At 35.6% G+C, this 27,311-nt stretch overlaps 1 protein-coding gene across 6 annotated transcripts in view; it reads left to right on the top strand.

Annotated features, from left to right (window-relative positions):
* Positions 1-27,311, top strand: part of U2SURP (U2 snRNP associated SURP domain containing) — a 53,592-nt gene that overhangs the window by 21,088 nt on the left and 5,193 nt on the right. For 2 of the 6 annotated variants that reach the window (XM_069563258.1, XM_069563248.1), the window contains exons 13-27: positions 423-466; positions 3,482-3,586; positions 4,518-4,584; positions 4,665-4,828; positions 6,348-6,510; positions 6,917-6,996; positions 7,399-7,486; positions 8,505-8,627; positions 11,628-11,784; positions 13,627-13,722; positions 14,416-14,482; positions 18,172-18,331; positions 23,040-23,150; positions 25,670-25,788; positions 27,025-27,201. In XM_069563258.1, the coding sequence (XP_069419359.1) occupies positions 423-466; positions 3,482-3,586; positions 4,518-4,584; positions 4,665-4,828; positions 6,348-6,510; positions 6,917-6,996; positions 7,399-7,486; positions 8,505-8,627; positions 11,628-11,784; positions 13,627-13,722; positions 14,416-14,482; positions 18,172-18,331; positions 23,040-23,150; positions 25,670-25,788; positions 27,025-27,201 (1,721 nt within the window). The remainder of the gene's footprint in view (positions 1-422; positions 467-3,481; positions 3,587-4,517; positions 4,585-4,664; positions 4,829-6,347; positions 6,511-6,916; positions 6,997-7,398; positions 7,487-8,504; positions 8,628-11,627; positions 11,785-13,626; positions 13,723-14,415; positions 14,483-18,171; positions 18,332-23,039; positions 23,151-25,669; positions 25,789-27,024; positions 27,202-27,311) is intronic. The other 4 variants (XM_069563277.1, XM_069563268.1, XM_069563286.1 and 1 more) reach the window with 2 other exon arrangements.

Here is a 27,311-nt window from a genome sequence, read left to right as displayed (position 1 = left end):
TTTCAAATTATAAGAATTTGTTGGTTCTATTATGTTGATTACACTTAAAAATGACAGGGCTGGTTTTAAAGGCTTGGGAACAAAGTAGCAAACTGTATGGTTAGAGGCAAACAGTTAATTATTTCACAAATTAAAATCTTTATCTGATAATTCTCAGTGTAGTACCTATTTCAGTGCATTGATGTGCATTCTGGCAGGAATGTTCTGATTCTTTGCATTTGGTGAACGTTTATTGTTCACTGAACACATCCATTTGCATTTATGTAATTGCTTAGTGTATAATTACTTCAGATGCAGTGATTGCCTGCAAAACTTGTGATTAGTTGTGTAGTATTTTCAATGCATATGTATATTTTTGCTTGTTACTTGTTAACAATACTCACATATTCTATGTTTATTATCTGATGTGACTTCATATACAGACTCTGTCGCAAGCCATAGTCAAAGTGGTTATCCCAACAGAAAGGTACATGTTTTTCTTTATTATTACTGATCTAAATATAGACAATATCCCCTTCTGAATTTTAAAAAAAAATAGTGTTGAGGAAAAGGTAGTATCTTGACTGAGCAATGGTTCCTTCCCAGTACTTTTTGGGGGGATATATGAAGCTTAATCAACTTTAGTACACTTTGCAATTTTATGTCATTATCTTTTGTTTTTATTGTTAGCAATGTAGGAAATTTTATAGCTTTAGCAGATAGAATGTGTTTAATAGATTTAATCTGGAGTTGCTGGTCTAATAATACTAGACTACTGTGATGGGAAAATAGGTGTTTTAAATATATCTTAAATTTTAGGTAATGTTACATTTTGACCCGATCTGTTATTTTTTCTTGGTTCTGAATTGTCTGTATTTAATGTACAACTTTAGTTTGAGTTTTCTTTACTGAAAGCGTAGCTTTATTTTTTTCCTAAATGATTTTAAGAAGGAATTTCTGTTGTTTTTATGAACACTGGATATAACTAGAATTTTTTTTTAATAACAAAAGTTTTTGGAATTCTTTTATTTTCCTTTCTTCCTTTTTTTCTTTTTCAACATAATGTTAAAGCAGAAGAATTCATGCTCTAGGTATGCTCTTGCTCAGTCAAGCTAAGCCTTTTCCCAAACACAGGAACACAACACTGGTTGAATAATAAATGAACACAAAAGAATACCAAATTCTCTTTGACATTGGCCTTGGTGAGCAACACCAGCTGAACTGTCTGCGGCAGCGGGGGACCAGGAAAACATCATGGGATGGATTGGGAAAGTATACAGTTTTTGACCAGACATTGGTACGATCGACTCTAGTAAATGTGGTTTTATTATAACTGAGAGACAATTTTTGTTTTTTTTGTTGTTGTTGCCCAGAATAAGATAATTACCATTTTAAAATAAATTAATGCACTTATATCATCTTTTTGTACTACACTGTTTCATTCTGATAGAAAAGTCACCCTTTTAAAAATAAGCACATAATCCTTAAGGATAAGTGATTACAATTCTTTACGAATCTTGAATTTAAGTTAGCAACAACTAATTGTCAGATTTTGATTTTAAATAATCATGAAGCATTTTAGAACTTCTTTTAAACTTTATATTTTCTAAGAATAGATTTATCAGTTACAAGCCTGTTTAAAACTATAGTGGGTTTTTCCCCCCACTGGTAAAGAACTCACAGGGAAGTGTATTTGCAGCACTCAAAAAGTATATATCCAGTATTAGTTTTACATGTGGCTCAGCTTATTTCTAAATAAGATTTTGAGTATACATTTTGCTGTAAAGTTTTGACTCACCATTACAATGAATCCTTTGTTTTAAACTTGCTAAACCATTTTTCATCTATCTTTAATATGCAAGTTGCTTTTGACAATTCATAGAAGTTTCTGGATGTGTAGTATTTGCCCACCTAGTCATTAGTTTTATATATTATGATACACAAAATTTCCCTTCAGCTTAATTTGATGCATACCAGTGGGAGCTTTGGGGCTGAATCAGTACTTAACATTGCATTACCTCCATTCCTTTAAAACACTCATTAGCTGTATGGATGCTGAGAATACATTCTCATTTGGATATCAAGAACTGCATATTTGCAGAGCAGTTAGTAGCATTTGTGAAAGAAATAAATTTTAGATTTAAAATTAAGTGATGCTTTTGGGGTTTTAACAATATGAGGTTGAATTAATAGTTTTAATATGTAGTTCCCCCTGTGTTAAACACTTACTAAGCCTCCATGTGATTTTTTTCATTACATAGAGATTTTAATGTCCACTTAAGTAGGTTTGCCTGAGAAAATAATTATAATTACTATGAGATAAATTATTTTATTGTTCATGTACTCTGAAGCAGGGCTTTACAGAGCAAAAAATGTCTTATTCTATAACTGTATGTTTAATTTATATTCTGGCAGTTATATGAACTTTAATTTGAGCTGGGAGTGCTAAAGGTGTAATTTAGTGTGGGCCTTGTACCAGGAGCCAATATCCTTTTGCTTTTCCCAATTGTTATTTGCCAACTTTATATGGTGGCAACTAATAAAATGAGAAATCAGAAGTAGCTGTAATAAACTGAATTATTTTTGCCTAGAATTGTAATCAATGTCTGAAATTGTGTTTGGAGTCTCATAAAGTATCAGATTTTTAAAATAAAGACTTTCTATAAACTCAGTCAACAAAACGACAACTAAAAAGTTATGTATATATATTATTGGGAAGTAGTTGTTATGAAAAATGGGAAGGGAATATCATCATGTTCCGTATTTTGAAATATTTTGGAAAGAGGACTCCATTTGTTTAAGGCTTTGGCAATATAATTGCTTTATTGATTCATAACACACAGACAGAATTATACATGTCATAAACTATGTGAACTAGTTTGAAGTGTGATACAAAGGGATGTTGCCTCATTAAAGGTCAGATTCAATAAAAACTCCACTGCTATATGTGTACCAGAAAAACACAGGATTTGGATGGATTTTTTTTCTTTAAATCAGGCCTTAAACTTGTTAAATAGTTTTGCATTTTTACAAACTATAGTCATGTCTATAACATTTCAGTATCACCAGAAAAGTGCTTGGCTTAGGAATGTTTTCTTTAAAACTGAGATAGTGTATAAGTTTTTTATGATAACATATAAGCTCTGAGTTACTGATTGTATATATTTGCAGCTTACCAGTTAGTTGTGATTCATAATTCAATGTGTTGCGTTTGGAAACTAAAGTTAAGTGGCATTTAGAAGTTGAAGTCTCTATTGCTATGAAGCTGTGTTGTGGCCTCCCACCCTCCTTCCCTTCTCTCCCACTCCCTTATCCCCATCACCCTGCTCCCTCTTAATGCACAAGGTATAGTAACATATGCTCCAGGTTACTTTCTTGGTATAAATTCTGTATTAGTCAGCAGGACAATCTTTTTCTGCACAATTATAGTAACTTAGGTCAAGTGTAGTTTTATGTAGTGGTAGGTCTGAATCCATTTTCTTTAACTGTGTTGTTGTTGTAGGAATTTGCTCGCCCTGATACATCGAATGATAGAGTTTGTTGTACGTGAAGGGCCAATGTTTGAAGCTATGATTATGAACAGAGAGATCAACAATCCTATGTTCAGGTGTGCATTTTTTTTTAATTGTGGTAAAATTTGCATGTAGTATACCCATATAATTTACTGTTTTTACGTGTACAGTTCAATGGCAGTCTTTCATACCTGAAACTCTGTACCCCTTAAACAGTAACTCCATTCCTTTGGTCTCTCTGGCAACCACTGGCAACCACTTTTCTACTTTCTGTCTCTTTGAATACTCTAGGTACTTCATCTGAGTGGGGTCATACCTTGTTTGTTCTTTTGAAACTGACTTAATTTCACTTAGCGTATGTCTTCAGGGTTCATCTTTGGATGAACATACACACGCACACACACCACATTCTGTTTATCCTCCAGATGTGCTTTTTTAAAATACTTAAAAAATATTCCAAGAATAAAGTCCTGAAAGTATGAGGTTATTTTTGTAATGGGGTGGGAGGGTAGTTTGAAAACATTGACCAGAGTTGTATTATGGCCACAGGTGTTAGTTAGCATTGTTTTTAGCATTCTCTTTGAGGAAAATACTTCTCATTTTGTTTTTCACTGAAAGAGTCATAAGCAAGATATGGTAGAATAAATGAGGTTTATAGAAAACTACTTATCTTCTGGATAGTTACGATATCTAACACATTCATTCACAGTTAAGTCATTTAAAAACTGCTGCTTTTGAAATTACGTGTTGGGAAGACTTCTCCATTGCCAGACACAGTCCCTGACATATGAGTGTTCAATAAAACTGATCGTAAGACTCAGCATGATGCATATATACCTTCTTAGTGTTAATGTCAGTCAAAAGACAGTTTGGAGTGAGGGTGAGGATTTCTTTTCAGGGATCTTTGCTTTTGGTTTTATTTAGAACTAAATAGGTAAATAAAATTTCTCATTTGTTTTTATTTACTTGAAGGCACTTCTGCATTAAAAAAAGTGATGTTTAATTTTTTGTTTGTTTTTGTTTTAGATTCTTGTTTGAAAACCAGACACCAGCCCATGTTTACTATAGGTGGAAGCTTTATTCTATTCTCCAGGCATGTATATAATCAGTTACTTTGTTAATTTTGAATCTGAGGTATTGGACCTTTCTGATAGCATTCTTGGCACTTACTAGGGAGATTCGCCAACTAAGTGGAGGACGGAAGATTTTCGTATGTTCAAAAATGGATCTTTTTGGAGGCCACCACCATTAAATCCATATCTGCATGGAATGTCAGAAGAGCAGGAAACAGAAGCTTTTGTAGAGGAGCCAAGTAAAAAGGGAGCACTTAAGGAAGAGTAAGATGTTTTTTTCCTTGTTTTATTTTCAGAAAAGATGATTTAATGGTCACTTTAATTAATGGAGTAGGATGTGTTAACCTTAAAATGGTCTTTAAAATTTTGTGACTGTTTTAAATAGTGCATGTCTTAAGATATGCATTTTCATTTTAATCATCTTGAAGTGAAGTCACTGAGTCATGTCCAATTGTTTGCGACCCCATGGACTGTAGCCTACCAGGTTCCTCCCTCCATGGGATTCTCCAGGCAAGAGTACTGGAATGGGGTGCCATTTCCTTCTCCAGGGGATCTTCCCAACCCAGGGATTGAACCCAGGTCTCCCGCATTTCAGGCAGACGCTTTAATCTCTGAGCTACCAGGGAAGCCCTTTAAACATCTTGGCAAGTGTAAATGTGTGTCCTGCTGAACTTGACCTCTTCTTACTGATAAAAATTGATCTCTTAAGTGATGGCACTTTAGCAGTGGAATACTTTATATTCATACAGAAGTAATCTCAGGGCCCTTAGAATTGTTGCTTCTCTGAGTGCAGCATAAAGAGGGAAAATTATTATATGACTTAGTGAAGTGAGATGGATGACTATGCAAAAAGCTGCTCTAAGCAGTGCAGTGTGCGGCCACCATGGAAACATGTTATTATTAGTGTTCAGCACTGCTACAGTGCAGTTAGCTTTGTTTAAGAAGCAGAAACAGATTTAACTATTGAAATGTTCAAAGGAAATTCTGTATCCCTGATTTGGGGGATAAAAAGGCTAAAATGATACTTAGCTTGTATAACTATATGCTTCATTCTGTTAGCCTATAAATCTTAAAGCTATTAATAGTTGCATTGGTGCATTGTTTATAAGAGCATTGATAATAGAGAACTATAGTATTTGAGGGTATATTTGGTTCTAAAGATGTATGTTCATCATTACTTTTGCCCAGGGATCTGCATATACTTAAGCCCATAGATAGGCTAAATCTGGATGCCTCCTGTTTTATTTGAACACAGCCATACCCATTCTTTTACTTGTAGTCTGTGGTTCCACTGGTGTTAGAGCAGCAGAGTTGAGTGACTATATGGCCTTCAAGGCCTCAATATTTACTGTCTGATCCTTTACAGGAAAAGTTTGTTAACCCTTGCTTTAGCCTGTGCTAATCCTATGCGAACATGCTAAAGTAACAGACTTCAAAGGAAAGTGAAGAGCATAAAGGTTCTTTTTCAGTGTAATAGGGTAATAGAACTGTGATGTTCTCAAGGAGTCTTGAAAAAAAATGACTGTAATTTTAATTTACTTAATTTGTAAACTGAAAGTCACTGAAGTAGTAATATATTTGTTCCTGTTTCTTCCCCATATAAGTTCTTAAAAAAATGTAACACATTTGGAGTATGTAACGCAAATCAGACTTAACACAGTTTAGCCTTCAGAATTTTATCTGAGTGGGTTTTAAAGAAATTAGTTTGTGAGCAGAAAGAAACTGTAATGGTATTTAAAATTTGTCTATAAATACTTACAAGTTAAAAAAAATTTGTATTCAGACAGAGAGACAAATTAGAAGAAATTCTGCGGGGGCTAACTCCAAGGAAAAATGATATTGGAGATGCAATGGTTTTCTGTCTTAATAATGCTGAAGCTGCTGAAGAAATAGTGGATTGCATTACTGAGTCCTTGTCCATCTTAAAGACACCCCTTCCCAAAAAGGTATGGGAATGATTTTTCTTTATGGAACATTTAATTAAGAAAAAGAGAGGTAGTAACTGACTTCTGCTTTGATTGAAATTGGTTTCATTTTTGAATCAAGAACTTGACTGAAGAAATCTTTCCCATGTAGTTTTGTTTTCCTTCTGCCAGGGAAATGTAGGTTAATTGACACAAATTATCAACAGGTTGAAATGTAAATGAATGACAAGTTTTATTCCTGCCAAAGTCATGGTTGTGGTGATACTGAATTTCTTAAAACTCTTCAAATTAGTTATAATTAAATCATAGCTAAACATTGTCCTTATGCTGTTGATTCAAAAAATTCAATGTGGAGTTTTTGTAAGCTACATTATTTGCTGTTGGTTTTCGGTTTTAATCCATTTTATGCTATCTTTTGGTATTCTAGATTGCCAGATTATATTTGGTTTCTGATGTTTTATACAACTCTTCAGCCAAAGTTGCCAATGCTTCCTATTATAGAAAATTGTAAGTATAGTGATATAAGGTGATATGCCTAAAATAAAATATTTAAGGGTAAGAAGCTCAGAAAAGAGTATAGTAATAACTCTTGCTCAGTTCCCGACATTTCCTTTTTGGTGTTTATTTTATGAATCAGGGAGGCTTTTAAGAACTGGCTCTGAAGGGAAATTTGGAGATAATCAACCCTAATCTTAGCTCTGCTATTCCTTTTTCTGCCTTGGACAAGTCACTTAAATTTTCTGTTCCCTATTTTATGGAACAAAGAGGTTGGACTAGATGCCCCAAAGTAACCTAGATGTAAAATTCCTTATTAATCAAGGGAACTAGTTCTTAAGACCCTTTGGGAGCTTTTGCAGAAGAAAAATTCAGAATAATAGGAGTTAAAGTAACATATTATTTGAATTTCAGTTTTGAAACAAAGTTGTGTCAGATATTTTCAGACCTCAATGCTACCTACCGTACAATTCAAGGCCATTTACAGTCTGAAAACTTTAAGGTACGTTTATTGTTTGGTTATTTTTGCCCTAGTGTTTTAAATGGGACATGGGGGCTGGGAACCACATTGGAGAGCGAAGAGTATGTAAGATAACTGTAAGACATAACTTAGATGTTTTACAAATTATTGGTTTAAAATTTACCACCATTTTACCTTCAGTATCAGAAAAAGTCTGAAATTTTAAAAATGTGTGTAGTGTTTTGGGTGTCTGGTTTATTTTTAAACATTTTAATAAAATAGTCTTTTCACAGAAAATATTCAGAAGATCACTTGTTTTGTAGTAGTATATATAATTTGGTTGGATTAGAAATACACATTTTAGTTATCCATGTTTAGAAAGTATATTCAGCTATTAATTTTTAAAATAAACTCTGAAGTTATAGACCAATGTTAAGAAAGGCCAAACAAAATACCTTACTTACAGATAAAAAAAATAAATATACTTCCGTGGGCAGAACACTCATTAAGGAAATTTTTAGCTTGGGCAGATCCCCAATGACTCCACCATTTAGGGGAGTCAAACGAACAACTCCATTAAAATTTTTTTATCTTAAATTTTGACCATAAGACAGAGATTATAGAAAAGTTTAAGGATGGGACAGAGAGAGGTATTAATCTGACTCGGGAAGTATTTCATCAGACCATAAAGGAGTTCAGATCAGAACTTGGCTACGCTTGTATCCAGCTTTCATTAGTTTCTAGGCTAGTGTTTCGCAGAATGTGTACCATTCTGAGAGGGAACTTGAGCTTAGGTGACCAAGAGCAAGCAGTTAACTGTTTTTTTAAAAAAATATTTATTCTTAGTGTCTTTCCTCTTTTAATTGAGAGGTAACATTGATTAAAAAAAACTAATGATAAAAAATATTGTAATGATAGTTCTTTTCCTTAAATTTTAAAAAGAATATTGCTTTAAAGGAAAATTGTGATGGAAATTCAGCAAATTGTGATGGTCATTATCATGAGATGACGTTTGATACATATTGTCCTGAATAATAATTCATTGTCTTTTTCCTTTTAGCAACGGGTAATGACCTGCTTTAGAGCGTGGGAAGATTGGGCAATTTATCCAGAACCATTTTTGATCAAACTACAAAATATTTTCTTAGGACTTGTAAATATTATTGAAGAAAAGGAAGCAGAGGTATGTATTCACTGTATTTGTCTGATTATCTTAAAATTTATTTCTGGGGATGCTTTGGAGGTACAGATATGAGTAACATTTCTTTGTAGAAAATATGTACTGTTTACCACAAAATAGTGGATATTTGTTGCTGGAATTGTTGGAGCCCAGGAGTTGAAATTATATATAACAGGAATTCTCTGTTTTGTATCCTTATGTAAAAATTGATGATTGGTGTTTTATTTGATGACATGAAAACATTTATTGTATATTAGTAGAAGAAAGAAAAAAAAGCAAGTAATAAAGCGAAATATGCAGCACAATTTCATGTTGTTAAACTGAAGATACCTATGTAAGTAAATATGTACCTGAAAAGATGTGTACCACAGTGGTAGCAGATTCTGTTCATCACCGTTCTGGTTTGTTTTTTTTTAAGCCTCCTCAATAGTTCTTGAATCCTTCGTCTTCATTTTCACCATCCTAATCCATCTATCATGTTTTCGCTTTCACTTCTACAAGATACTCCTGATTTGCTTCCCTACTTGAACCACATGGTCCTTGTTTCAGTTTCTTAAATGTCAGTGTTTTCTCCTACCAAAGACCTTTATACATGTTCTTTCCTCTTTTTGGAACATCTCTTGTCTCAGACCCTTTAGATCTCAGTTTGAGCATAAGTTCATTGAGCTTTCTCTGACCTCTTTAGGTAGAACCTACATACTATACATTCTAATAATACAGTGCACCTCTTTGTTGTATAAGTCATCCTACACTTTTGTGATTATCTGGTTGCCTGGCTCCTTCTCCACTCCCCTGCCCCCTCCGCCTCTCAAGTTCTGCTGAGCTCTATGACAGGAGGGACTAAGGGACCAAAGCTCATTTTCACTCATTATTGTATTCTTAGTGCCTCATATGATACCTGGCATCATTAAGTATTGGTAAATATTTGATAAATATTGTACAGATGACTACTTTTTTGTCAGACTGGATGATAAGAATATATTATTCTTATATCTGCATTTTGTACCTGGGAATGTGAATCTCCAGCTGTTTGGTTTATGTTGTTGTTGTTTAGTTGCTTTGCTAAGTCCTATCCAGCTGTTTTTTTGACCCCATGGACTGTAGCTCCTCTGTCCATGGGATTTCCCAGGCAAGAATACTGGAGAGCCTTGCCATTTCCTCCTCTAGGGAAAGTTCCTGACCTAGGGATCAAATCTACATTGCCTGCATTAGCAGGCGGATTCTTTACCTTTGAGCCACCAGGGAAGCCCACTTGGTTTATACAGGATTGCAGTTAATGTTTCAGTGATAAGACTTTAGCATGCAAAAGAACATATTACAATCAGTTCAGTTCAGTCGCTCAGTTGTGTCCGACTCTTTGCGACCCCATGAATCGGAGCACGCCAGGCCTCCTTGTCCATCACCAGTTCCCGGAGTTCACTCAACTCATGTCCATCGAGTCAGTGATGCCATCCAGCCATCTCATCCTCTGTCGTCCCCTTCTCCTCCTGCCCCCAACCCCTCCCAGCATCAGAGTCTTTTCCAATGAGTCAACTCTTCGCATGAGGTGGCCAGAGTATTGGAGGTTCGGCTTTAGCATCAGTCCTTCCAAAGAACACCCAGGACTGATCTCCTTTAGAATGGACTGGTTGGATCTCCTTGCAGTCCAAGGGACTCTCAAGAGTCTTCTCCAACACCACAGTTCAAAAGCATCAATTCTTTAGCTCTCAGCCTTCTTCACAGTCCAACTCTCACATCCATACGTGACTACTGAAAAAACCATAGCCTTGACTAGACGGACTTTTGTTGGCAAAGTAATGTCTCTGCTTTTGAATATGCTCTTTAGGTTGGTCATAACTTTCCTTCCAAAGAGTAAGCGTCTTTTAATTTCATGGCTGCAATCACCATCTGCAGTGATTTTGGAGCCCAAAAAAATAAAGGCTGACACTGTTTCCACTGTTTCCCCATTTATTTCCCATGAAGTGATGGGACCAGATGCCATGATCTTTGTTTTCTGAATGTTGAGCTTTAAGCCAACTTTTTCACTCTCCTCTTTCACTTTCATCAAGAGGCTTTTTAGTTCTTCTTCACTTTTTGCCATAAGGGTGGTGTCATCTGCATATCTGAGGTTATTGATATTTCTCCCGGCAATCTTGATTCCAGCCTGTGCTTCTTCCAGCCCAGTGTTTCTCATGATGTACTCTGCATAGAAGTTAAATAGGTAGGGTGACAATATACAGCCTTGACATACTCCTTTTCCTATTTGGAACCAGTGTGTTGTTCCATGTCTAGTTCTAACTGTTGCTTCCTGACCTACATACTGGTTTCTCAAGAGTAAGGTCAGGCGGTCTGGTATTCCCACATCTTTGAGAATTTTCCACAGTTTATTGTGATCCACACAGTCAAAGGCTTTGGCATAGTCAATAAAGCAGAAATAAATGTTTTTCTGGAACTCTTGCTTTTTCCGTGATCCAGCGGATGTTGGCAACTTGATCTCTGGTTCCTCTGCCTTTTCTAAATCCAGCTTGAACATCTGGAAGTTCATGATTCACGTATTGCTGAAACCTGGCTTGGAGAATTTTGAGCATTACTTTACTAGCATGTGAGATGAGTGCCATTGTGTGGTAGTTTGAGCATTCTTTGGCATTGCCTTTCTTTGGGATTGGAATGAAAAGTGATCTTTTCCAGTCCTGTGGCTACTGCTGAGTTTTCCAAATTTGCTGGCATATTGAGTGCAGCACTTTCACAGCATCATCTCTCAGGATTTGAAATAGCTCAACTGGAATTCCATCACCTCCACTAGCTTTCTTCGTAGTGATGCTTTCTAAGGCCCACTTGACTTCACATTCCAGGATGTCTGCCTCTAGGTGAGTGATCACACCATCATGATTATCTGGGTCGTGAAGCTCTTCTTTATACAGTTCTGTGTATTCTTGCCACCTCTTCTTAATATCTTCTGCTTCTGTTAGGTTCATACCATTCCTGTCCTTTATCGAGCCCATTTAATAGTATGTGTTTTTATAGGATGTACCAGATGACCTTGATGGTGCCCCCATTGAGGAAGAGCTGGATGGTGCCCCTCTAGAAGATGTGGATGGAATTCCTATTGATGCTACTCCTATTGATGACCTTGATGGAGTCCCTATAAAGAGCCTTGATGATGATCTTGATGGAGTGCCTTGTAAGTTCAGACTTCAAACTAATTGAATCTAGCTAATAAGTTTGTTTCCAAATCTCTTCATTTCTGCACATGCTGATGTTTAAGAAGGTTATAATTTCTGAGTAAGATGTCAGTTATTAACTTTTTTCTTTCTTTTATTTTTGACTTTTCAGAATTCACATAGCCAGCAATACATTTAAGTATGCCAAGAAAAGCGTATTCTTTTTGGTCGTATTTGAGGTTTTTTTTTTTTTGGTGAGATAGTCAGCCTCTTAAAATACTAGCAAATTTTTCCTGTCTTAATTGTCAGGAAACTAGAGGCAAAAACCTTATATTCAGTTGTATGCATAATTCCAAGTACTTTGTTTTATCAATTCTGTTTTTTTTAAAATATAAATTTATTTTAATTGGAGGCTAATTACTTTACAATATTGTATTGGTTTTATCATACATTGACATGAGTCCGCCATGGGTGTACATGTGTTCCCCATCCTGAACCCCCCTCCCACCTTCCTCCCTATCCCCTCCCTCTGGGCCATCCCAGTGTACCAGCCCCGAGCACCCTGTATCATGCATCGAACCTGGACTGGCGATTCATTTCATATATGATAATATACATGTTTCAGTGCCATTCTCCCAAATCATCCCATCCTCGCCCTCTCCCAGAGTCCAAAAGACTGTTCTATACATCTGTGTCTCTCTTGCTGTCTCTCATACAGAGTTATCGTTACCATCTTTTTAAATTCCTTATATATGCAGTATTATACTGTCTTGATGTTTTTCTTTCTGGCTTACTTCACTCTGTATAATAGGCTCCAGCTTCATCCACCTCGTTATAACTGATTCAAATGTATTCTTTTTAATGGCTGAGTAATACTCCATTGTGTATATGTACCACAGCTTTCTTATCCATTCGTCTGCTGATGGACATCTAGGTTGTTTCCATGTCCTGGCTATTATAAACAGTGCTGTGATGAACATTAGGGTACACGTGTCTCTTTCTATTCTGGTTTCCTTGGTGTGTATGCCCAGCAGTGGGATTGCTGGGTCATATGGCAGTTCTATTTCCAGTTTTTTAAGGAATCTGCACACTGTTCTCCATAGTGGCTATGGTATGGTATGGTATGGTGAAGTTGCTCAGTCGTGTACGACTCTTTGCAACCCCGTGGACTGTAACCTACTAGGCTTCTCCGTCCATGGGATTCTCCAGGCAGGAATACTGGAGTGGATTGCCATTTTCTTCTCTACTGGAGTGGATTGCCATTTTCTTCTCCAGGGCATCTTCCTGACCCGGGGATCGAACCCAGGTCTCCCGCATTGGAGGCAGACTCTTTAACCTCTGAGCCACCTATACTAGTTTGCATTCCCACCAATAGTGTAAGAGGGTTCCCTTTTCTCCAATTCTGTTTTTATTATTAGTTTTCCTAACTTACGCTTTGTTTTCCTAGCTACCTGAAATCATTTATTGAATTACGTACACCTAATGTACCTCTTCAGTACATTTGAATTGTATGTTAAAATACTGAATAATATTAATTTTATACTTAAAAAAATAATTAGATAAAGGTACTGAAGGGTTTTTTTTTACTTCCTCAACTTCTCCATTTGCTTGAAGTAACCACCTGTATGTTCTGGGTGTGTGTTTTGTATATACACATATGTATTATTTTTGCTTACATTGATATTTAAAAATTAGCCTTCAGATGCAGAGAGTTGGATTAGTCATATTCGTTATTCTTGACACTAGCATTATTAGTCTGTGTGTGACCTTATTTAGTTTTGCTTTTTAATAATACAGCGAATACTCATGAGCTCTTTAAGTCATCCTCTAGTAAAAGTTAATGGCTCATTTTTCTTCCTTAGTGGATGCAACTGAAGATTCAAAGAAGAATGAGCCTATATTTAAAGTTGCCCCGTCAAAATGGGAAGCTGTAGATGAATCTGAATTGGAAGCACAGGGTAAGTTAAAGTACAGTAAATGCAAATCGTTAGAAAATTGAGTACTTAAAATTTTACTGAACGTTGGTGTGTGTGTGTGTAGGTGTAGTTTTCCTTTTGTGTTTTATAACATGTTTCAACCTTAAGACCCAGTACTACCATAGTTTATATTTCTAGTGGCTAAGTTTTCAGTGTAGTTGCTATACAGTTTTCTTAGATGCTTCAGTTTGGATGCTTGGAGTAATCAAAAATCACTGAAAACCTTTCAGGTTGAGCCAATCAGTAGAAAATGTAGGTGGGATGCCTATTTGGAAATTTAGAGGTCAGTTTCAGAAAATCGAAATCACTGTGTCTCCTATAGTGCTTGATTTATCAGATGCAGTTTAGACCTGCCTTTCATACTTGCCTGGACATGTATCCTAGTGTAATTGTTAATTTAGTATTTTGTAGGTTCTGATGAAACAGATGTTAGCATCTAACACAGAAACAAGGAGGACAGTGTTACTTGTTGCTTCCTGAATTTGAATAAAATTATAGTGTAGGTGTGAGGAAAGAAATAGATTTAGTACATGGAAATGGCTATTCAAAGAAAAGATAAATGTAGATAACTTCTGTAATATAAGCTCTCAGTTCTAAAGTTAGGCTTCTGCTGTGCTGCTGCAAAAATGCTAAGTTACCTTATGGAATTACATCCTATTTTTCCCTTCTATTCAGCTGTAACAACTTCTAAATGGGAGTTATTTGACCAGCATGAAGAATCAGAAGAAGAAGAAAATCAAAAGTAAGAATCTAGGTTTAGAATATATTCCATTTCTTATTGCATATACACACTCTTTTTCATTAAGAGGTGTACTTGAGTAATAGGGAAGAGGAAAACTTAACTCTTAAAAAGCTTGTTTTAAGAGGATCATTTTTAGTTCTTCATTGTTTTTCTAATGAGTAAAGAGCTTTTGCTTTCTGGTTTTGATGCATCTGGTTTCAGTTTGCTTTTGAGTTTATTTTTCTGTGCTAGTTTATACATTCTCACGTTGTAGTTACTAAATGGTCAGCTGCATTTGTTTTAAATCTTTATTCTTTCAGCTCCACAAAATGGTGATTTTTAAAATGTGAATGGGAAGGTTATGCTCTTTTGGAATTGCTAAGAAAAATAATGCATTCTGACCATTCTTTTTGTTATTTAAATGTACATACTTCAGAAGAACAAAGAAAAAAGAAAAACCACTTACCTTCGTCATATAGAAAATTTATTATAATTTTCAGTTTTGCTGGTTAGCACTGAATGCAATAGGAATTCCTGCTCCCAAATTTTGCAAGTTTATGTTGGTAGTTTTTTGTAACACTGGGCACCTTTTAAAATCAGTGCAAAGGAAGTTAATTATTTTTTTAATAGGGAAAGAGAAGGCATCAAGAACACAAAGCAGAGGTTTCTGGGGTTTTGTTTGTTTGTTTTCAAATGGAAGAGTAAACAGAAGGAAAAGTCCCTTTGTGTCCCAGCACAATTTGAGCATTTGTATGGATCTAATAAATGGGTATTATTAGCATTTAAATTTAAGGAAATATGATTGATAAGCATTTGTGGAAACACAGTTTGATATGGTGAAGAAAAGTTGTCTACAGTGGTGTCTTTCCAGAAACAGTGTGATCAGAACATGTCAGCAATCATTATGACAGCATATTTGTAAAATGTAGATGTTGTTGGCTGTCAGAAATACCTGAGGCTGTTTAGAAGTAGAGGAATTGAAAACAGTACAACTTGTTTTCATCTTTACGTCTGCAATCCCATCATTAGTTAACATCTCTCACTGTGGTAGGATCACTGCTTTTTAAAATGAATATCTGTTCTTATAAAATAATTAATTTAAGGGAAATAAAGGGTAGAAAAGCCTTTGCAGAACTCAAGTATTGTTCAAGTGGTATTGTTTCTAAGCATACTAATTGTTTGCAGTAAGTTTGTTATTTATATTAATGTTTGAAATGCGTATGTATTTGTGTTGATGGTAATCATTCATACAGGGAAGCATGGATCACTACGAGTACAATATATATTTTTTACTTTTCCTAGGAGTTCCAAATAAGTCATAATAACAAAAATAACTTTATGAAAGTGCAAAATAGGGAAAAAATACTTAAATTCTGTTTTCTGTTTCTTGAAATTTTCTTGAGCCTCACTACTGCTCTCTAGTGGCTGAGTCCAAAAATACCTTTTTACCAAGAAGCTGCTCTGTGACACAAGTAATTACTGTATTTGTGGCAGAAGACTGGTTTAAATATATGTATGTATATATCACTAGTATTTTGCAGAAAAGTTCGAAATAGTAATTTAATTTCATTTGTAATGAATTCTTTATGGGTTTAGAGTCTTGAATTACCATTTCTTTAAAAATAAAAGAACAAGTTGGGCCTAAGTTCTGAACCTAGAACTGGTAACTAAGAGCTAAAGTCAAAGCCATTTAGAACAGATTGCTCAAGCCTTAGAAAATTTAAATGATAACTGTAAAGTATGTATATTTTAAAAGTCATCATCTGTAGTGTAGTTCATTTTAAAAGTCTTAAGTAATATGATTAGTATTTAGTTTCTAGTTTCCTAGATTCTTCCTCTGTGTAAAAATATGCATAAATTTAAAGCATAAATTATATAATGTTTTATATCCTATTCTGTGACCCACATTTTTTTTTTTTAATTGAACTATCATGGATGTTGTTATTTCATGTCAGTCCCTATGTTTATCTGCTCTGTATTCATCTTGGTTGAAAGCAGGTATTCAGATAAGTGTGCAAGGAAGTTTATCAAGGAATATTTAGAATTACAAAAAAATTTTTTTTTAATTTGTCAATAACAGACAATTGGTTAAGCACTTTTCACTTCATAGGTCACACAATTTCATTAACTATTTTGCATCTTTATTGACTGGCTCTTTCCAGAATAATCCTTCAGTAAACATCTGTTTTTACATACACACACACACACAGTTTAACCACTTAAAAGCGTGTGAGGCAGTTGTAGAACTATTTTGTACCATTAGAGAAGAAATTCTTGTGTTCTAAAAAATTAGCTAAGAACTGTGCTAATTTTCTGACAAATTAAGAAGAAATATGTAAATTTTAGTTCAGAAAAGAGGTTGTTTTTTTTTTAATCTTGGATTTTGACTTTTTTCTGTTTTTCTTCGTCATGTAAGTATTGTATTGAGTTATGCCTATATGCTACTAATGATTTGTGGGGCTCAAGAGTATAAAGTTTGAAAAGTATTTTATTAGTATTCTGCAGATTAGAAATTAAAAGGCAAACAGTATATCTTCTCTTCATTGTTATCGACTTTGCTTAACATTTTCTCAGTGCGTATCTTATTATCAGGTTCTAAAATAATTAAAATTTTATGTGGAATGAATATGGTTATAATTGTTTTTATATTATTACAAATAGTTGTAAAGATATACTAAAAGACTCCTTACTCATGGTAGAGTGTTAGTATCCAAATACCAACATATAAGGGCTTATTGGGTTCAAATACTAAAGAGAAAATAACATATTTTCTAGGGTATACTGGTAATCATGTTCATATCACCATATTTTTTTATCAGGAATTTTGTTTCAGTATAACTCTTTCTGAATTAGTTTGTACATAGAATACTTGTTTTCCTCAAATTTAAAATTTAACACTCACAAAGCCCAGTCTTGGAGCATACAACTTTTTCCTTTTTTTAAAAGTCATTTCATTCTTTGTATTTGAAGAACATTGAAGAACACTTGTTAATCCTATTCTGGCCATGATGAGCAGCTTGTCATAGTTGCTTGTCTGTTTCCACTAGATTGCTTCTGGAAGAACAGGAGAATTTTTCTTCCTTGTATCCTTAGCTATGGTAGTTAGTTTTTCATTTTCTTTTTATTTGACATACTAATCCAACTTGCATAGTCAACTATGACATGAAGTAATATGTGCTAATACTTAATATATTGTTTTATTCTTAGGGTTATATGTTAATTTATTAATAGATAAGGCCTTTGCTGCTGTGTTGATTGTTTCATAGAAACTGACTCAAGCTCTTGTATTTTCTAGTTTATAGACTCTGCTGAAGGAAGGGTAAACATTTGGCTTTTTAAACGTTAACCGTCATAAAATTACTGAACTACAAAGAGAACAGAAATCATTGATTGATTATTCATTTCATTTAACTGCTGCACCGAAGGTTTCTGGCAGAAAAAGGCATAAAAATAACGTTAACATATCAGAATTTTTAGGAGTGTGATTATGTTGAAGCACAAATTTTTTCTGTGGAGGAAACATATAAGAGTTTTATAAAATTGTCTGTTATGTTGTAAAGAATGTTTTAATGATGAATTGTCCTCTTACGTTAAAACATTACTTTAGCTCTAAGGCAATGAAAAACCAAAAAGGCCAAGACTCTAAAATGTAACTTTTATTTTCCTTGTTGCCTTGACATACATAAAATGTATTCTGTTTACTTCCAAAGTCAAGAAGAAGAAAGTGAAGATGAAGAAGATACTCAGAGTTCCAAATCTGAAGAACATCATTTGTACTCCAATCCAATCAAAGAGGAAATGACTGAGTCCAAGTTCTCTAAGTACTCTGAAATGAGTGAGGAGAAACGAGCTAAACTCCGTGAAATTGAGGTTAGTATTGCATTGAAGTTTAAACTACACTGTACCTTCTTCCACCTTCTCCACCAAACTCTGCTTCTCTTAGCATCACACTTGGGTCCATACTGTTCCCTCTCTGTCTGGAACCTTCATACCTGCTATCTTCCTTCAGGCCTCTTAGTTCAAGCGCCTCTTCTGTCTTGGTACCCTTTTCTTAACCTTCTGGATTTGCTTACTTATCCATATTAATCTGTGATGCTTTTACATGTATTATGTTATGTATATTTATGTTTTTTTTTTCCTTGCTTGCTTGTGTAATGTCTGTATTCCCCTCTAGGCTGTGATTTCTGTGAGGATAAGGGACCCTTCACATGTTTGTTGTCTGTTCATGATCATATCTTTAGTGCCTGGCACATAGGAGACCATCTGCAGATATTGATGTAATAGATTATATCTCACCTTAAGAGAGCCATCATATTTTGAGCATACATAGTATGGAATAAAAGTGAAATGTTTTCTGGCACATTCAAGTTATGTATACATCACTCAAAATTTCTAAGTATCTGCCCAAGTGATGGGGAGAGAGTAGACATTGGGGCTTAACCATAAGAAGGAAGAGTCCACACTCAAGACTTCTCTGTCTCCATGCCCTTCCATTTTATAATGTCTTTTAAAAAATTTCCAAAGGTATTCAGACATGTCAGTGAGGGGAGGGTTTTGTAATGGGAGCCTTTCTTATTTCTTGCCCCCAGATGATGAAACATTCCCAGTAAATGTTAGCAATAGTGTAGCAGTCAGTCCTTAATCGCAAAAGTATAGATGAGAGTGAATTGTAATACTCTGTCCATTCATTTAACAGTACTTTATATGCTTACTGTGTGTCTGTGCTTTTCCTTTATTAACTTACAATACCTTCCATGTTGTAGTTTTATTTTTATTTATGTATGTATTTTTCATTGCGCTGGGTCTTAGTAGCTGCATGGACTTTGTCCAGTGGTGGGTGCACGGGCTTCTCCTTGCCGTGGCTTCTTTTTGAGAAGAAGCACAGGCTGTTGATGTGCAGGCTTCAGTAGTTGCAGCACATGCGTTCAGAGCACAGGCTCAATATTGTGGTGCACAGGCTTAGTTGCTCCTGCACTGAACCTGTGTCTCCTGCATTGGTGGGTGGATTCTTCACCACTGAGCCACTAGGAAAGACCATACCTTACCATATTAATTACCAGTTTTCATGTCTCCGCCACCTGCTCTTGGGGCTGGTACAAGTTCTTGCCTACCTCTTTCCCAGATATCTATTACCAAGCCAAAAACAGAGAAAGCATTTTGTTTCAACCTTACAGAATCAGTGTGATGTCAGTTACAAGTAGAGAGGATTTTCAGAATTAGTAAGTTGATATATTTTTCCTGAGATACATTCATATTCAGTCTTTATAAAATTTTCAGGAAAATAAGATGATGTGTTATCTCAGTGAATGCACTCACCTGTGGACCTTTTTCAAGCTGCTCATGATCCTTCTGAACTCTCAGCACTCCTCCCAGTCTTACTGAACTCTGCCTCACTGACCTGATAGAAGTACTGGAGTAGAAACAAAGACTGAGTTCAGTTAAAAAAATGTATTTTCTTGATAATTGAACTGTCTTCTTAGACATACCAAAATAGACTATTTCTCAGTGTTCTGTTTTCCTCTTGACTTGAAAGAAAGCCATGTGATTTAACTTTTTGGTTAATTTGGATGATTCTACACTGTATATGTGTGTATATGTGCTGTACATGCATGTACATAAACAACACACCTTACATATGTATATATATATATATTTTTTTTTTCTCTCCCCCTATTTTATATGCTCTTTGATAATCTGGCTTCTCTTTGCTAGATACTCAGTGATTGTCTTTCTTGCACTCATACTGGCTACCCTCTCACGATTTACTTAACTCTTTTGGGATTTGGATGGTGAGCCAAAAACCTAATTTTAAAATGTAGATCTTGGCTTTGTTTTAAAATTATTTGTTCTTTTCCTTATTTACTCTGAGATTTAGTCATGTGGAGTAAGGGTCCACAACTGGTGGCCAGTTTGAGCTAGAACTCCGGGCTCATGAGCTTTATTCATGTACTGTCCCTTCTCTGCCCCTAAATTCGAATGTCAGTTTCTGAATTTAGAGTTCAGCGAATACCTTTTTATTGGTGATCCCTTAAATGAAGAATAAAATTCTAATTAGTTTTATTATATACTACAATATATATGGTATGTGTATTATAAGAAAGTGAAAAAGTGGAAGTGTTAGTTGTTCAGGCGTGTCCAACTCTTTGCCACCCTATGGACTGTATCCCGCCAGGCTCCTCTGTCCATGGAATTCTCCAGGCAGGAGTGCTGGAGTGGGTAGCCTCCAGGGGATCTTCCCTACCCAAGGAACACACATCTCCTGCTTGGCAGGCAGACTCTTTACCATCTTAGCAGTTTTTCTTTTTAAAAGCTCTTCTTGTCCCCAAATGTACTGTAACAAAGATGTCTATAGCTGAACCTTTTTTTATCATGAAATTAATAAAAACCAAAGATTTATATTATAAAATATTGACATTTTCTGCAGAGCACTTAGAAAATATGCAGTCATGTGATCTTACAGTGTTTACTGGAAGCAAGTTTGTAATCTTTCAGATTCTGCTTAGAACAGTGCCTGGGCTGGAGTTACCTTTTCTTATCTGCTATTGTTTCCATTTCTACCAGTAAGGGTTGGAGAGGAACACTAGGTGGGGAGCCAGGTGAAGGGTCTTTGTTGCTGAAGTAGAAAGATCTCTTTTCTGCCCTGACCCCCGAGGAAGGAGTGAGTAGTTGAAGGGAAAGGTGATATACTTGAGATGGCCAACAAACCATTGCACGGGCTATTTTGAGTTGGGACCCTTTGTGGCCTGTGGATCCTCCAGGCACCCTGGACTTACGCTTGTGCCTGAGTTAGGCCACATCAGCAGGAACTGCAACTAGGGATTGTATAGTGATTTTTCAAAAGGCACTCTAGGGATGCCTTTCACATGAGTAACATTTAGGTTGTTTGACTTTTGCTTGTTTAACTTTTAAACTGATTTGCCACAAATACATTCTCTGGAACAGCCGTTTTAGTCATGGGAGGCTTCACAGAGTGATGAACTCGAAAACTTGCATTTCCCAAGCCCCCACCCTCTTTTACCTTACATCTTACTATCTTTTTAAATGTAGTTGTTAACACACACACACGATGCAAGTATTTTTTAATAATTTTAAGGAAAGAGAAGAGAACCTCAAAGCTCTGATTATAAATGATCCTGATAATAGAAGTAGAATTAGGTAGAAAAGGGGCAAAAATCAGGAAACATACTGTTCATGAAGTAAAACATGGTGAAAATACCACTTTGAATGGAAGTTATGGCTTGTTTCCAGTCTACTGGAAAGCCTCATTGGTAGTGAAGGAAAAAACTAAAACAAGTGAGGTCCTGTTTTTTTAAATACAAGTAAAATAGTAGCATTTAGTCCCTTTAAAGGGCATAACAGTGTGAAATACGTAAAGAAGTTTGCATCTGTAATAATTGTGTCAGATAAGTGTGTTCCCTTTGACCGCCTGAAGTGAAACAAGGTTTTACAGGTTTGGGACTGTAGTCCTGTGGTACCATCCAGGATCATCTAAGTCCTTATGCTATTCACTGTATATTTGACTCCCCTTAGTTCACTCATAGTCACAATGCACACACACACACACATACGTAAAATCAGCTAGCAATCTCTTGATAAACTGGAGGTGGTCTATATTCCTTTGCAAATAATGCTGTAGTGAATACTTTTGTACAAAAAACTTTGTTCATATATGAATAAATTACAGGAAATGGGAATTTTTCTGTTTTCTTTTAAATCACTGTGTACTTCGTGTCTTTAAAAGTATGTTTTGAATATGGTTTAACCTTTTCTGGATGTCTTGATGCCGAGTGATTAGGCTCTCCTGTAAACAGAGTGAAACTTCACTTCAGGCTACAGCTTTATGAGCTATAACCAGAATGCTGCTCTCTTTGATTGTTTTAATAGTTGTTTATCCCGTGTTCTGCTGACTGTCTTATCTTGCTGGAAGTTATGCTTACCTTTAACAACATTACCTTTCTAATTTGGGGTCAGTTCAGTTCAGTCGCTCAGTCATGTCTGACTCTTTGTGACACCATGAATCCCATCCCTGTCCATCACCAACTCCCGGAGTTTACCCAGACTCATGTCCATCGAGTCGGTGATGCCATCCAGCTATCTTATCCTCTGTCATCTCCTTCTCCTGTCCCCAATCCCTCCCAGCATCAGGGTCTTTTCCAATGAGTCAACTCTTCACATGCGGTGGCCAAAGTATTGGAGTAACTTGGGGTACCAGATACCAAATTCATTCTCATTATATCAGAGAATAGGTACGTTCTCAAGGGCATGAAGCACAGGTCTTGGTTTTCAAGTCGTCTTGTGTGGCTATGCAGAGCACATGGGCACATGCCTGATCACTTGAATTCTGCATAGTTCAGCTTGTCTCACAAGTGGCCTTCAGATTAGGGAGTTACATACACTGATGTTATGTTTTGACTGAATCCTAATCAGTTACTGTATGTTTTTATGTTTTATGTTGCTATTTTTGTTTCTCCTTCTTATACACATTTCAAAGAAGAAAATATTTTTTTAAAGGAGCAAAGCGCTGCTTGAGAAGCTATAATGATAAAAAGATTTATTTTAAAAATGTCTTATTTCACAGCTCAAAGTTATGAAGTTTCAAGATGAATTGGAATCTGGAAAAAGACCTAAAAAAGCAGGCCAGAGCTTTCAGGAACAAGTAGAACACTACAGAGATAAACTTCTTCAGCGAGTAAGGAATAAGTATACCCAATTATGCATTTTTCAGTTATGTTTGACTGCCTGTAATATTGATATATTGGTGTATTTAAGGAAGAGAATTTTCAAATTATATCCTTTATATAAATGCTGAAGACTGGTAAATAATTAGGAACATCTGGAATTTGATGTTTTATAGTTAGTTCAGCTTGGAAAACAGTTTCAGAACAACACCATGTTCTTTTATTCTAGATCCTTGTAGAGCATAACATCCTGTTAAGGACACACTTTCAGAACTGGAGGGTCCTATAGAAAGAGTTACATTTGTGACCAACAACCCTAAGTAGTGGCACAGAGACAGAGATGGAGTTAGGACTACTTTTCCATTGTGTCCAAGGAGGAACAGCAAGAGGGAGAATACCTCATCTGTGAATTCTAAGCTTTTGAGGGACTTTGTATTCTTGTACATCAAAAGATGTGTAGGGATATACAGGGAATTTTAACACAAGAAGCCCACAGGATAGTTGTTGAAAGAAGCTAGGAATTTATTGATTGGTACTGTTATTAATTTTTACCTACATCTTGACTGTTATTACAAAAAAAAGATGATTGAGAGAAATAGCAACAACTAGAAGGGAACTTAGAGTCATCCAAAGCTACTCATGTTGGTGGGAGCAGTGGTATGGTGAAGCAGCTGTGGTGCTGCTCAGCATGGGGACTCCTGGTGCTACTCTGCGGTGCATGCCCGGGCACATCACTGAAACCTGCTTTTACTCAGTGAAACTGGGTTAATGGTCCAGTTTTTGTAGGATTGTGAATTAGATAATTGTGTATGTGTGTGTTAAGTTGCTTCAGCTGTGTCTGACTCTGTGATACCATGGAGTGTAGCCCACCAGGCTCCTCTGTCCATGGGGATTATCCAGGCAAAAATACTGGAGTGGGTTGCCATGCCTTCCTCAGGGGCATCTTCTTGACCCAGAGTTTGAACCTGCATCTTTTGTGTCTCCTGCATTGGCAGGCAGATTTTTTACCACTAGCACCACACATGCAAAGAATTAAATAATTGCTAACATTAATTTTTATTATTAAGGTGTTTAAAATATCATAAGTGAACTGTAGTCTGATTCCAGTGAAGTATCAATCAGGAAAATGTAACTACAGATCACCAGAGGAAGTTGGTCTCTTCAACATCACTTTGTGAATTTGTATTTGGAGAAAAGATACATGAGATGAAAAAAAAAAGATATATCTGAACCCTGTTGAGTCCCTTTGGGGATGGTGGCAAGTGTTTGATTTGCACGGAAGACTGTACCTCGAGGTGCCCACTGGCCCTGAGGTAGTAACATGTTTATTACCATTTTAGTCTCCTTGCACTCCATGGTTATAATTGGAAGAAAGAACGTGTTTTTTTGAAGACATAGGCCGGGGTCAGCAGACTATGACCATCACTTCATTTTTGTTAATGAACTTATTAGAACACAGCCATGCCCCTTCAGTTATTATCTATGTATTATCTGTAGTAGCTTTTGGACTACGGTTATAAAGTTGACAGACTATAGCCCACAAAGCAGAAAATATTTACTACCTGGCCCTTTACAGAAAACATTTGCCAGCATCTGGTATGGGCTTTTTTATCATATATCGGTTACCTTTCTTGATGCATACAAATCGTAGAGAAATTTAATTGTTTTGTTTTTTCATTCTTGTTTTTGAAGAGCTCAGTTGGCTTTGTGGGTTCATTGTCAGTAGCCACGCCCTTAATTATCAATAGCAGTCATAATTTCAAGTGAGAAGTGGCAGTTGTAGCAGTTGGGGATAAGCAAATAAGTAATTTTTCTGATTTATGTAATTATATAGTCATCTAATCAATTTGTACTTTTATATTAGGATTTATAATTTGTACTTTTATAAATTTCCAATATGATTGATACTTGTTTCCCACTATTAATACTAAGACTTTTTGCTAGACATTTATTGTGAATAAGTCTTTCTCCTTTTTAGTATGTTAATAATTGCTTTCCTTTGATTAAATCAGTTTGCTGTACAATTAGAATCACTATTGACAGTTTTATAGTAGTCTGAGATGGAAAGGTCATCATATTGTTTTTCCAGTTTGTTTATTTTAAGTGAAGGGACACCACTCTTTAAGAGCCCTGACTCTAGAGCTTTGGCTCAGATCCTGACTTCATTCCTCTATGACCTTAGGCATGGCACTGAGCCTTTGTAAGGCTCATTTTTCATGTTTTGAATGAGGATAATACTATTCATAGGCATGTTTCGAAGAATTACATGCAGTGGTATATGGAAAGTTGTTCATTAATTGCTTGGCCTATGGTAGGCATTCAGATACTTAGCCATTGTTGCTGGTCTCATTATTATCATTCAGTATAAGTAGAGAAGTAGAAGAAATGATTGGCTTTCTGGAAGAGTAGGTATGCCTTCAGTAGTAATTTTATAAATAGTTAACTAGAAGGGAAAATATTACTACATAAATGAGATTAACCAGATTGGTGTTTTTTAATGACTAAATATTTCTTTGAAAAAAAAAAACAGGAGAAAGAGAAGGAATTAGAAAGAGAGCGAGAAAGAGATAAGAAGGATAAAGAAAAACTGGAATCTCGATCCAAAGACAAGAAGGAGAAAGACGAATGTACTCCAACAAGGAAAGAAAGGTATAACATTTCTCATTTAATGCCTATGCTGACTTTAGGATTTGGAATCATGTTTCATTTTGTAATATTTTCATCACTGGAACCAACAGATTGGAAAGGGTTTTTTTTGTGTATGATAAACATGTTTGGGTTCTACCTGCAGAAGGCAGAATTAGCTGAGCAAAGGGGCATTTGACACTAGGCTTAGTTACCTGGGACATCATCCCTTTACATGGTTCATAAGGTACCTTAGCCTTAGTTCAGGGCAAGAATTCAGTTACAGTATTAGGTATCGAACCGAAGGCTTAAATAACTAAGCAGCTTGCTAGATCTTACCTGTTACCGCCAATATAAGCTTTTCTTCTGTGCTGAGGCTGCTACCTGTAAACTTGAGTCTCCCAGTCCTGTATGTTAAGGGAGATTGTGTACTTAGGCTGTAGGGCTTGGTCCTCACTTTAAGTCTTCATTCTAATCAAAATAATTTCTCTTATAGTTTTTATTCTTACTTTTACAGTTCCTAAATCTCTGATTAGTAGAGAAAGTTACTTTAGAATTGAGATTTTCATAATAAAAACCAAGCAAATGCAAATTAAAAAATTTTGGGTTAGTCACTCTTCATATAGTTACAAGATAACATGGTTATACTAATTGGTAAAGTAGTAAATCCATCACTTTTTTGTCATTTATTATTATCTTGATAAAATTTCAGAGTTATAGAAAAGTTTTAAGAATGCTATAAAGAATTCCCAGATAATCTTTCACCTTCGTTCCCCCAGTGTTAAAAGTATTTCTCCTTTTGCTTTATTTTCTTCTTCTTCTTCCTTTCCCCCCTTACCCCCAATCATTTAAGAATAACTTGCTTACATGATGCCCCATTTTCATACTTAACCACAGTAAGTTTCCAGATCGAACAAAAGGAAAAAATTTTCAAGAGCAGGAAATTAACATTTAAAAAAACACTGTCATCTAATCAGAGACCTTGATGGAATTTTGACTACTGTTCCAATAATCTCTCTTAAAGCAGAGAAAAATCCAATTTAGTTGAATTTAGCTTTTTGTGTCAGTCAGCCTATCTTTAAGACTTTTTGGTTCTTAGTGTAAAAGGCTTTGAATGTTGTTGGAAAATAACATTAATAAAGTTAGTGAAAGTAAAGATAGTGTAAACTGATAGGAATTAAAAGCTAATTTAGTAGAAGGAAAATGATATACCTGATCCTTTGCTCACTTATGGGATGTTTTCGGGGCTTTGTTCCATAGGAAAAGGCGACACAGTACGTCCCCTAGCCCATCTCGCAGTAGCAGTGGTAGACGAGTGAAATCCCCATCACCAAAATCGGAGCGATCAGAGCGTTCAGAAAGATCTCATAAAGAGAGCTCACGGTCCAGGTCATCTCACAAAGATTCTCCTAGAGATGTTAGCAAAAAGGCCAAAAGGTAAACGCAAGTCATTTTTTGTAATATTTCGAATGCCAGTTTCCTTGTCATTCCACCAGCTTTTGAAAATAATTTGTTTGGCAGCCATTTTTGAAAGGATTTTAGAAAAC

Source organism: Ovis canadensis, chromosome 1 (assembly GCF_042477335.2).
Source record: "Ovis canadensis isolate MfBH-ARS-UI-01 breed Bighorn chromosome 1, ARS-UI_OviCan_v2, whole genome shotgun sequence".
In the NCBI taxonomy this organism is placed as follows: Eukaryota; Metazoa; Chordata; class Mammalia; order Artiodactyla; family Bovidae; genus Ovis; species Ovis canadensis.
Note: the sequence above shows the minus strand (reverse complement) of the source record. Positions and strands in the feature narration are given on the sequence as shown.